This window comes from Aethina tumida, chromosome 2 (assembly GCF_024364675.1).
Source record: "Aethina tumida isolate Nest 87 chromosome 2, icAetTumi1.1, whole genome shotgun sequence".
NCBI classification, from domain to species: domain Eukaryota; kingdom Metazoa; phylum Arthropoda; class Insecta; order Coleoptera; family Nitidulidae; genus Aethina; species Aethina tumida.
The window spans coordinates 32,324,594-32,337,205 of NC_065436.1; the positions used below are offsets into that span (position 1 = coordinate 32,324,594).

The following is a 12,612-nucleotide window of genomic DNA, read 5'->3' on the forward strand; positions in this document are numbered from 1 at the left end:
TCAAACGTTAATGAAACTTTTATGGGCTCTTCTGTAAACACGGCCCTCGTTGCGTCCGTTAATCAAATCAGGCGACTCGATTGGAAAATGCAGCGCTTGCATATTGAGAGCGATTATGGTAAATTTTACATACACGAATAACCGTATATCGGATTCTGATTATGGGAATTACAAACAATTAGCGAAGATCATATTCCACCATTCCGGGGCGTTTTCGGTAGATCAACGTTTGTAAAATATCAAACGGATCTAATACAAGCAAACAACGAGTTAATCGCGTCTGAGAAGCAGCCCTCATTGTCCGACCGCAGGAGCCATGCAAGTCGTCGACGCCAGAAACATTCATCACCCGAGCCGCTTCTTTGTGCTCGGCACTCCGCCTAATGTAAATATTGAACGATGGCGAGATGGAAAAGTTTCAGCAAAGGAAATTGTATTTTAATGACCGGTACATTAAATGCGCAAAGAAATATCAAAAGACTCCATCGACAGTCCCCGACAAAGCGATGTAATATGTGTGTGTGTAAGTTGCGACACGTAAGCCAACCCTCACGAAATGCGCCTTCGTCGAAGGGCGGTGGGACGTGACGGCACGGCGACACATGCGGCTCCGAATATTGCCTAATATTGAGACTTCGGTTCTGTTTCGCATGCCGAAACCCCGTCTTTTTTCCGGCGCCCCTCTAATTGACTGTGCACACTTTGGAGGCATTTAAATTGTTGTTTCGCTTTCGTGGAACGCAGCGAAAACAAGGATCTAATACGTCCATTAGATGATGGTGTCAGAGGGACGGCTCGTATCGTTTCTCCAAGTCACACGTGTGAAATAAATGAAACGTACAATGCGATTAAAACTGGAGATTGGCACTGGTGCATTGGGTAAGATTTTAAGTGAGTCTGGGCTGAATAGTAAATAGAAATTGACCCCGGCTTGGTGGTGCAACAAAGACTCAATCAACGGACAATGGAATAAAGGAAATGGTCAATTCCTTTCGGTACCGTGGACGTTGCACCGCACTGTACTGCTGCTACTTTACCGAGGGATGGACCAGGCGGATAATTGCAAATCCCGATTATCAGTCGCTGTTTAATCAACCACTTAATTTCGCCTGTAATTACATAGTTTCTCACTTTATGTATCCCATAAATCCAATTAATGGACGGACACGTTTTTAAGCGTCAACGATTTCGAACCTTTGAAATTTTATCTACGCTTTCGGATCCGTTTAATTCGCGTAATGAAACGCCGACGGGCTTAATCCACGCTGCTGTTGAGTGGTAAATAGTCAACGTAGTGGATAAAAAGTGTATCTAATTTTCGATGGTGGCCATTGGTGCGGCGATAAAAATTTTAAATTTGTCTAATTGCTGTTTTAAATCCGTTTTCGATGCGTTAAGATACTGATAACTGACTGACTGCCAGGGGAGGGGTGTTTGTAATTAATTTTTTGGGTGGAGTTTCTTTCACAACTGCTGTATGATGATTAAATCGGATTTGTTCCACTTTCACTTTCTTTGAACTGCCGGAACATTTTTTATTGAAACATAATTAACGACTGGTTCCGTAGTGTAGCGGTTATCACGTCTGCTTTACACGCAGAAGGTCCCCGGTTCGATCCCGGGCGGAACCATACGTTTTGAAGTTAATCAGAAATATATTTAAAATCTATTAAAAAACTTTAACATCTTAAAAGTCTACAACTTTCTAAGTCTCCAGAATTCCATCAAAAATTTGTTATTCTCGAAGTACAAGCTGAATGGTATAATATAATCAAATAAAGTCACTAGAAAGTAAGCTTTTTTGTTGGAATCGGAGATAGTGTGGGAATTTTATCGACTAAAAACCCTCCTCTATGGTACCGAATTCAATGAGTCATAACCAAATGTATAGGAAACGTATAGAAAACATACATGTGGGGCATCTATCGGTGTGCTAAACCAGAAGACGAAAGGCAGGTAAAAATGTCCCGAGTCGAGTGAGTTTGGGAGAACAAAACCAATTAGAAGAAGATCTTTCTAGGGTGGGATTTGAATTGTGTTTGGATCCGTTTGCTTCCCAGCACCGCTGATTTGTGAAGTGGTACTGAGCCCCACGGTGAATCTATCTTGGGTTGCCAATAGATTTTGGTACTACCGTCTGTATAAATGTATCAAAATTTTAAACAATATTGTCACGTTTTTTTTTGTATTTACCTACTTATTTAAAATAATGTTTAAGTTTATAAAACTAATTTTGAACAGTAAATTTATTCGACAAATTAGTTACATAAAAATATATTATAACAAAACTATTAATTATAATATTTTTTCGAATAAAAATGAGGAACTTAAAAACCAAAAACTAACTAATTAACTTAATTATCATCTCACAATCTGAGGTGTATGTTATCAAGAAAAAAACTTTTAGTAATTTAATTCAGGAAATTGTTGTCAGTGGACGTTGGTACTACCCATCGTATTAATGTACCAAAAATTCAGAATATTGTTATTTACTAAGAAATCTTTTAAATTTTTCCAAGCACCCCACTCTCTGGGTTCATGATGTTATCAAAAAAATCTTGTAAAAATTGGAGATTGATACCACCAACACTATTAATGCGTTAAAATATTAGACTAACACCGTCATGATACTTTAACATGAATTTAATGATTCATTTTTTACGGCATCAACCAAGATCCTTTAATCTTTTCTATTTCTTGTAGATATATCTAAATGATAGTTTGCTCTTCAACGACTCTTGAAAGTTATATTAAATCTGAATACATCTTATGTATTCAGATTTAACATACGTGTATGTATTATGTAGTTTTATTTGAATGGAAAAAAGTCAGTTATTTGTGTCTGGCGAAAGAATTTTTATTTTAATTTTCAAAGAAGCTACGAATAAACCATTCCAGAATAGCTTTATCGACATTTTCATACTAAGGTTTTCTTACACGAAATTTAGTATCGCAATATAAGTATTACCATTGTAAGGGTTGCCTTTAAGACACTTAATAGGAAAAACCCTTAGTGAAATGTGCTTCCATTTAGAATTTAGGATGTAATAATCATGTAAACACCATAAAGTAAATTGTTGGAGTTTCCTGTATTATTCTAATTAATAGATCTTGACTTGTTACCGACAAGGATTGTCCTTCGGACATAAGATAGGTATCGGAAAAGAAAAACCTAGAGTTTACCTGAGGTAGGAGAAACTTATCGAAGGTTGTGTCAAATATTTAGTTCGAGTTATCAAGATATTCGAGTAACTGAACTTTGAATTATCAAGTAAAAATTCCACATAATTTTCTCCTGATCGCTATTGCCAACCAATTTGCTTCGAACCATTTTACATATTTTAGAGAAATTTGAATCAAGAAATAGAAAATACTCACATTATGTACGCGTGTAACTTGCATATTACATAGAAAATTGAGATGTCTGGCTCTTTTATTATGCACAACATTATAATTTATAAAGAGATAGTTTAACGTGAAAATAAAAACTGTCCAAAAGCAGTTAATAATAGCGTTGACAATTTTCATAGCGTAATGCCCTATAACTGCATGTATACATTCTGCGCTTGTGTACACCGCACATAATCAACAACAATCTGGCATATATCTTGATTTACTCGATCCGAAACTGTTAGAACGAGCTTTGAAAAATTCTTAATGGGCAATTAAATATAACGTATTGCCTTTATAAAACGTACGTGCTCTTAAAAATTCTCGTAACCGGCTGCATTTTTAATACAGCCACTGGAGAAGGGACTCTTGTTAATTTAGTTCGCCGTCTAGTTTGGATTTATGGCGTCTTCGAAACGTTACCAGCTTCCATTTTTATGCAATAGGTGTTTTTTCACAAAAATTTGATTAAGCAGCTCCCGACGACCAGATCGATCTTAATAACACCTTCATGTCGCCTCACTTAACTCTGTTAAAGTCCCACGTTAGTTTTCATGGAGCGTGTTCAATTATATTCCTATGTTGCTGGACTGGGGAGCTAAATTTGAAGAATAAATGGTCCCATTTTATTTAAATGTGGTGCCATTAAATATCTTATTAGCATTAATGTGTTATTGTGAATCAAGCAGATCATATCTAACTTTTATACTTCAACTTTGTAATTATTGTATTAATTGTATTAATTATTACCCTCAAAATTCTTTTTAGAGTTAAGTTGTTCTTAATCAATGTGTTCATATATCTATTGTGGGCATTAATTTAACAAAAAAATGAAATACTCCGTGGAAATATTTTCTTTCACACTGTTGTACAATTCCACTTTGAAATTAAATAAATATAAGCTAACTAGAGGTAGAACCTTGTTAAAGAGCAGTTTTCTCTTACAGTCGTTCCTAATGAAGGTGGTTGCGGTAAATGTATTCACATCGGTTGCATACAAAGCACCTTTTTTTCCTTTGGTGCCGTGCAATTTTCGAAAGTTGTCGGCTAATATCATTTATGCAGATGACTTATTTCTGTGCGACACTTTCGACGCCACTGCCAGATTGATGGAGGGGTGGCAACCGGGACCGCTGCACGGGTACATTTGCAAGTATAATCGGAAAGTTGCCGTCCCGCAACACCCATTGTATTTCACATTCAAAGGAATTTGTCGTTGGCATATCAATTTCCAAGTTTTGTTTATTAAATTTGTTCGAATGTCTAATTTGTTGTGACGGTGCAGACAACATGTCGGGAAGTCGGGATAAGTCCACCAGTATTCGATTTGGCAGGTTCGAATGGGTGTGAATGTTTCTATACGCCAACAATTTCAATTTCCCAATTCTATTCGTATAAGTTTCTTAACTTTGTGGCTGATATTTTCAATTTCCGTTAAAATGAAATTTGTTTTTGATCATTTTTTATTTGGCTTTAGCTAAATAAATTACACGGGAAGTAAACTGAAGCTTTTACTCGATAAGAGTTAAGAGATGTTAACGACTCCTTCATTTGTTCGTCAGTATCTGCAGAGATGATTAATTTCGTTTTTCTCTTGTCTCGGAAATAAAATATTGTACACCTAATATAAATCTATCAAAAGCCGTTTATCTAATCTTGGCATTCACTTTCGTCCCCTTCATTCTTGATATCTTAATCTTTGCGTTTGTTTTTTCGCCCAGTGAAATATGATTAGTGTTTAATCTCCGCTCCGCCAATTGAAAATGTATTTAAAACCGGCTTATCTTATTAAACTGGATTAATTTCAATGTTTAGAAGATTAAAAATGATTTTAATAGGGAACATCTGTTGTTTCCTGTTTTTATACATTCAATACTCGGAAGAATAAACTGCGCTGATCCAATAAATCATTCGGTATAATTACATATTATTTGCACTTGCAATAAATAACTGCGGTAACAGTTTTAGTGCACATTTCGTAGGTAATCTACAATTACAAGGATCATAAAAGGCCGAGATTAACAACTTAAACTCCTTGCACTCGCTGATAACATCGCAAAACATAAATTATTTCTTGCACAGTTCCTTTGCTCACAATTTGCTTAATTCGCAGTATTCCCGGTGAAGAAATAAAACTTGTCTTGTTAGGTGACTAATTGCATCGGCACACAACAAAAGCCCTGGTTAGCAAAAGGGCCTTAATAAAAATGAATTCCATTTACGACGCCAACTATTAACATTTTTATTTGCCGGGTCTCGAGAAATCTTCCCCGGATGAATGAGATTCATGAATTATTTCGTGACGTTCTCTGGACGAGCGTATCAATGGCCGCCAGTCGGCACTAAACACTGTAATTCCGATGCACCGCATTATCCTCCAACCCCACGGTTTCGGCGCACCCCCAGGGTAGATTTATATCTTTTTTCAAAGGATGCATTAAGAATGGCTCACGGTTGCGGTTAATAATGGCCTGTGGGGCAGATTGAGTACGAGAACGCATTAAAAATTCAAATAATCGCGGGGGTATCCGTGGCGATAATTAATTATTAGCGGGATCCGAGCCTGAATGGCTATTGTTAAGGGCTTGTCAAACAAATGCGCTCGAAGTGGTGCAAGAACAAATTCTGCAGCTGAATGTGGATGTTCGAACATCGATTTGCCTGTTAATCAGGTCGGAGGCATTACTTATTTAATGGACTCCCCGGCCGCACTGAACTAATGTATTTACGTACTCGTGTTTGATTTATTGGTGAGGAATTTTTAATGTTTATGGTTTGGTGTCAATTTTTAATTGCACTCTATGATTTTACCGAATGAATGTTTAAAATAATTCTATTTTATTACAATTAAAAAATTGTAAAATTTCAGTTCAATAACCAGGTTTCATGTTTTTATAAAATTTCTGTGGGCATTGGCAATAATTTGAAAACTGTTATTTGAACAGTTCGGAATCACGTATAATTGGTTTCAACACAGCTATTACATTACATATTCGGATTAAATTCGGACTTAAAAGTTTTGAAACCAGTGGCAGCGAAATGAATTTTCGTTTGATCAGTGAAACCATGTGAATATTGTACACATAAACCAGCACTAATTTAACAACGGGTATTATCTGTGTTGATCCAAGTTGCCTAAACTAATAATCCTACACAGGGTTTTAAAGTAAACTAATTAATACTTGTTTGGGGACAATTCCGAACTGTCATCGATATCGTTGACTTTCTATGCTAACACCTTCTTAATGCGAGTACATGCTTTCACGTTTACTTACCTTGATATGATAATTGTACTAATTACTTTGAGGGGGATAATAAAATACTGACTAAACAATTTAAATTTTATTTATATTAAAATGATATACAATATACTTAACAATATGTTTATGCTATAGCTATACAAAACATAGATGAGTACAATGCTGCTAATTTATACTCTTTCTAACAGTTACCAGTCAGTTTCATTGGCGATAACTGTCCACAAACAACATGAATATAAGCCTCCAGTATATATTTGGGGCGAGTAAATTTACAATTACATAATTAACGCAAATGCGTTACTTTTGGGTTATATTTGGACGGTACAGTACAATACCTAAATTATACCTATTGTATTATAAAAAATTTCGTAATATAAAAATGTGTGACAGTAAACAAATAAGGGCAAAAATGTTTTGATTGCGTTAAGATTAATTCTTTATATACAAACAAGAGCCTATATACAAAACTGTATATCAAACTTACTAATATAGTTGCATCTAAAAAGCTAAAGGTAATTCAATTTATCACAGACTTCAAATATAATTACTCTATAGATTCGTTAACAAAAATACAAAATTTAGCTACAACAGATTAAAAATTTTAATGGAACCAAAAGCAAATACAGTAGTAAGTTTGTTTTGTTCAAGGGTTGATATATATTGCACTAGCCCAACCACCGAAAAATTCTCTATATACAAAGTTTAAGAAATGGAAGAGAAAATTATCAAGTATGTAAATTAACTATAAGGTAAGTAGAAACTAATTAAAACACAGTAATATCAAAAAATATTATGAGCATTTATATACAATTTACAGTGTTTATAATGCAACATGTATAGATATATTCCTTAATTATTTTAATAATTAGACTAGCTTAATGTTTCTAGCAAATATAAAAAAATAATAAATATTTGCCACTTAAATAACATTACAATATTTGACATCGATAAGGATTGAAAGAATTTGATAAAAGGGGTAAATTTACTCTAGTATTAATGACGTTGTCCTATCGGTACTAGGGTTAGTCTTTCGCAGTTTGATGGTAGCAAAATTATTAGACCTGAAAAGAACCAACACCATGAATAAAACATGCAATGAACAAGATAATTAATTTATTAAAATCCAATAAAACTGGATTAATTTTAACTCAACATGCACAAAAATTAAGCCGAATATTATTAAACAACGATCATACATGCGTTTGTTAATAAAACAGTTTGAAGCTTTATTTCATCTCCTCACAACTTTTTCCATTCTCGTTCTGAGCATTATATATTTGAGCATTTTCTGTTTTTTTAGTAAATTTCTAAGGCAGTCTAACATAATACTATCTGAAATGATATGTAAGCAAAACAATTTTGTTTGTTAGTCGAAAATATTCTCCAACACCTGGTAGGAATAAATACGAAATAAATAGGTACGTCCAGATTCATCTACTTTCTGACTGATGAGTCCAAGCCCCAAAGGTCATACCAAGGGCCGTACATGTTGCCATTGTGGGGCGACCTCTCATCATACTTGGCTCCGTATTCCGGATTTTTCAACCTCTTCTGCAAAGTCTCCCCATATTCCATCAAACCAATGTCTTGCTCGTATTTAGAGTTGTTACTGTTTGTTTTTGTGAGCTTGGTCCTGGGCAAAAACTGTCTATTTTCTACTGCGTCCGACAGTTCGTCGTTGGTGGAGTCGTAATACTTCATCTTATCCCTCTTCTCGCCCTCGTTGGATCGTCTCATACTCTGATGGCTCCTACTGTCCCTGCTCCTGGTCTGCCCCTCGTTTTCTATGCTCTCGTAACTGGGTCTCTTGTGTCTTTCGACCGAGTTAATTTTATTGTTGGAGTCGGCATAGTAGCGGCGTTTATCTTGTGCCGTTTCGTTGTTCTTTTTACTATGGGCCTGTGAATAATATCGCTCGTTATCGATGCGTTCCTTTTCCCCGTTCTCGTTATTCGTTTCGATGCCAAAGGTCTTGAAACTGTGTCTTTTATCCCTGTATTGAATTATATCTTCGTTTTCTATCTCCGAATTCAGTTTCTTATCGATATTGCTACGCATGTTAATGTTATTCTTTTCCTGAATGCTGTTCCTGATTTGCTGATTGTTCATGTTATTTTCTTTATTCGGCGAGTATTTGCTAGACTTGGAGAGCTTCTCGAGTTTTTTACCCAGTTCCGCCACGTTCGGGAACTTGTTTTCGTTTCTCACTTGCTGATCGTCCACGACTATACAATCATATGGATCATCGCTGGTAATGTCAGATTCACTTCCAGAATCTGCTCCAGATGAATCGTTGCTGTACTGCTGCAAAATGTTCTTTCTGTTCACGGTCTTCATCATCAAACCGTCGCCGTCATCGTCGTAAAATTGATCGTCAATTTTATTTGATTGCATGTGTTTCTCGTAGTTGTCGAAATCTTCGTTGATTATATCGGAGTTGCGCCTTTTTGGTAAAGAGAGCTTTTGTTTCTCTGCGAAACTCTTGTTTCTCTTAACGTCTATGGTTTTCGTGTTTTTCTCAATTTTAGGTGGAGCTATGTCTCCGTTTTGTTTAGCGTTTATCGTGCGATCGGAGTCGTTGGACTTATCTCTGCTCGGCTTGCGCACCCTCCTCTGGCTGTTCTTCTTTGCGTTCTTTTTCTCGTTTTCCACATCGACCAGGTCCCTGTGTCTCCACAGAGCCATGCCTTCTAATATTTCGTTGTCTGAGGAGTTCTTGCCGAACTTCCAGAAAGACTTTGTTCTTTTCACCAGCTTCCTGTTTTCCTTGGATAATAGATCGTTGTCGTCAGACATGTAAAATCGGTTGTCCACCAAATTGCCGTGGCTGTGCGACTGCTTCATCGCTTGGGCGTGCACCTTTCTGGGCACCGTACTGGTGTCGCCGTTTACTTCCCTGGTCATTTTAGATCTACGAAGCCAACATAAAACAAACAATCAGCTTAACTAAACACAAAAGCAAGAGTATAGCGTCTGGATAGTTAGAGGAGAGGCCATTTACAAGTTACCAATACCAGAAGAGGTGCAAAAATGTTTTTACTACTGTGTTGTATTGATGTTATGGTGTTGTTATCTCTGTATAATTTGTTGTTAATATCTGTTCAAGATTCTTGTTAGATAAGCTTGTTTTAAATTGTATATTGGTAACAGAATTTTAATTTAATTTTTTTATTGATTGATATGAAAAAATTCAGAATTGTTTTCAATATTTAATTCCAATCCTATATTTAACAAAATAAAACTGATATGTTACGTCTAGTAATGCATATCAGTTGTGTATCCATAGAATTCGTTGCCGTCATAAGTACGCTGAGATTGGTATTCTGACATTCGAGCGAGGTATCTAAAAAAAATAAAAAACATTTTCAACACAGCTCTCTCCTGGATTGAATCTCGTCGAATTATTTACATTTCAAGGCATCCAACTATGCAGATCGCTATCCCATCGGCATGCAAAAACAGAAAATTATCGCACAAGTTGAGAGATAAAACATCTAATTGCCCGGGTCGTCAGGAGGTGTTTTTGAATAAAATTACAGACTGCAATGAAATATAACCTTGGGGATGTATGAGAGTTACATAATTATATTCTAATTTATATTTAAATTGTATATATAAAAACAAGAAAATGAATTACAAAATATAAGACAATAAAGGGTCGTAAATATTTAATTTTAATTTGAGTTGGCAAACAAATTTTAAATAATACATTAAATTTTAAAATTAATTTATTTTATAAACTTGCATTACTTATTAAAATTTATTTATTTTATAATTCTTTATAAAACATAAACATGATGAACTATAAATAAAGTGGTACCTCTGCAATAATATTTTGTGTTTAAACATTAAATCAAGGGTTATTTTAAGTTAATGAACTCGCTAAACATCTCATTATCCAAACGGTGGGGGTCAATAAATAACGGATAAATGAGGTGCATCTCGTCGCCGATTGCGCCTCATCGAAAACTTCCCGACAAGAAACTTCCACCCCAACTAGTCGGTCAAACTTTTCCAGCGGTATCAACTTCAACGATAATCTCAACCAACAAACAAAAACAATAATCTCGGATTGGCGACCGCAAATAACAAAGCCAACGACAGACTTGGAAAGCAGTTTTATCTTACCACTTACCAGAGATTTGCGAGTTACTGCCAAATTGTACCGATGTCAAAATGCCGAGATAATACAACTTGTGCGGTAATTTATAAGCCAAACAACACTGAACATTAGCCAAAACATTCGTCAAACATAAAACTCACCTGGCGGGCAATTTGGTCTGCCCGGGAATGGAGTCGTCATCCGAATAATCAATTTCCGGCTGTGGTGGAGGATCATTACTGAAACCCGAATCGTTGCTGCTGTGTAACGACACATTGCCTACAGGCCCGCCGATTTTTCCTCCCTTAGTTTGCAGGTGCAATGGCAGAGGCGCACCCGCGGTCGGTCTGTCCGACCTCGATGGTTGGGGGTGGGTGGAATAGGCGCCGGTCGAGGGGGTGGTGAAGTTGAAGGAAGACGCGGAGGTCTTCATCGTAGTCTGGGCGTATGGGGACTGGAAGGTGGAAATGTCCATGCCAGTCTTGGTGAACTGGGTACTCTGGGATTGGGTGATGCCGGCTTTCTGGTAGGGCAACGACGGGGTTGGTACGGGGGCGGGGAGCGCTGGTGGCGGAATGTTGTTAGAACCGATCGCTCGCCGAATCTAAAAAGGTAAATTTAATTTAAATTAATATGTTCGTGTCTCCAAAGGATCTCTAGGTGGTCCTTAAAAGCAAGGAAGGTATGTCATATAGTTCTCTAGCAACTACTCTACCTGCTTAGCATTATTAGAGGATCTGTGTAGGTGAAGGGTGTCCCCGAACATTCGGGGTGTGCCGTGCTCTAGCGTGTTGTTACCGGACGGCGTACCACCCGATCCAGCCGGCGACATCATGCTGCCGCTCCCTCCTTGATTAGCAGACGACGAGTTGTTTAAATGTTGCGATCCTCCGGTGTCGACGCGATGTGATGGCGACCTAAGACGATAACAAAATCACGTACAGTTTAATATAACCTAAAGTGTTTCCGTTACTAAACGAAGTTGAACGAGATTTTTATCTTGTTAGATCGGTTATTTGTTTTTATTGAATTGACCGCGGAAGTTGGAATAAAAACAAAACTCGAGAACATTATTAAATTCCATTCGGGATAAGTTGAAGTTGGGAACCCTCCAATCCCCGTGCAATTCAAGTGGCCAAACAATAGTTATCGAATCCACACTGCTCTCGTGGAGAATACAAGGGGGTAGGTGTGTTGGTAATCGAAATTCAGCAAACTGTTAATTAAATGCTGTTCGACTGTATTACTTGAAGTGCTGCTGATGGCACTTTGGTTGCACGTCGCTACGTTATTAAAGCGATCTATTCTAACAAAGTTGGAGCAGGGCGGAAATCTAGAGCCAATTGATAAGTTTAACTAGTGAACGGTAAATATTGTTTGAAACACGTTCCCTCTATTAAATTAACTACGGTAACAACCACTTTAACATATTTGCGTTATAATAATCATAACAATAAATAGGACCGTTCACTCACATAGTAGGATCATCAAGGACCTCGGTGTAGGCGAGGGGGAACCAGCCGCTGCACTGAGTCCTCAGATTCTCGCCGAATTGCCAGCCCTTCGTCCTGTCGCCGATTAGAGCTATTAAATCGCCTTCGTGGAAGCTGAGTTGATTTTCGCCACTCGACAAATACGCGTAGAGCGCTCGAGCCAGTTGAGTGTCCCAGGCCGGAGGCGGCGGAACTGCGATCGACTTAGGACGGCGTGTCGGGGTGTGACCATCTGAAAATAAATATTGTATTAATGTTTTTTAATTTTATTTTTTCTTTTTACTGGGTTATCAACCAATTGCTGCGTTTTTCTATGTTAAAAATAAAATGTACATATCTCAATCTATCTTAAATAAAATTTTATTAA

General features: G+C 37.0%; 1 protein-coding gene and 1 non-coding gene across 3 annotated transcripts in view; one reads left to right on the forward strand and one right to left on the reverse strand.

The window, feature by feature from the left end:
* The first annotated feature begins 1,558 nt into the window (after positions 1 to 1,558).
* Trnav-uac (transfer RNA valine (anticodon UAC)) lies at positions 1,559 to 1,631 on the forward strand. Its single transcript has one exon. It is a non-coding gene; the product is annotated as a tRNA-Val (tRNA).
* A 5,086-nt stretch (positions 1,632 to 6,717) lies between these two features.
* LOC109603102 (GATA zinc finger domain-containing protein 14) overlaps positions 6,718 to 12,612 on the reverse strand; it is a 137,576-nt gene continuing 131,681 nt past the window's right edge. For both annotated transcript variants that reach the window (XM_049963935.1, XM_020019554.2), the window contains 4 exons: positions 12,228 to 12,477; positions 11,468 to 11,669; positions 10,914 to 11,356; positions 6,718 to 9,561 (listed from right to left, as the gene is read on the reverse strand). In XM_049963935.1, coding sequence (XP_049819892.1) covers positions 8,085 to 9,561; positions 10,914 to 11,356; positions 11,468 to 11,669; positions 12,228 to 12,477 — 2,372 coding nt within the window. In that variant the 3' untranslated portion in view covers positions 6,718 to 8,084. The remainder of the gene's footprint in view (positions 9,562 to 10,913; positions 11,357 to 11,467; positions 11,670 to 12,227; positions 12,478 to 12,612) is intronic.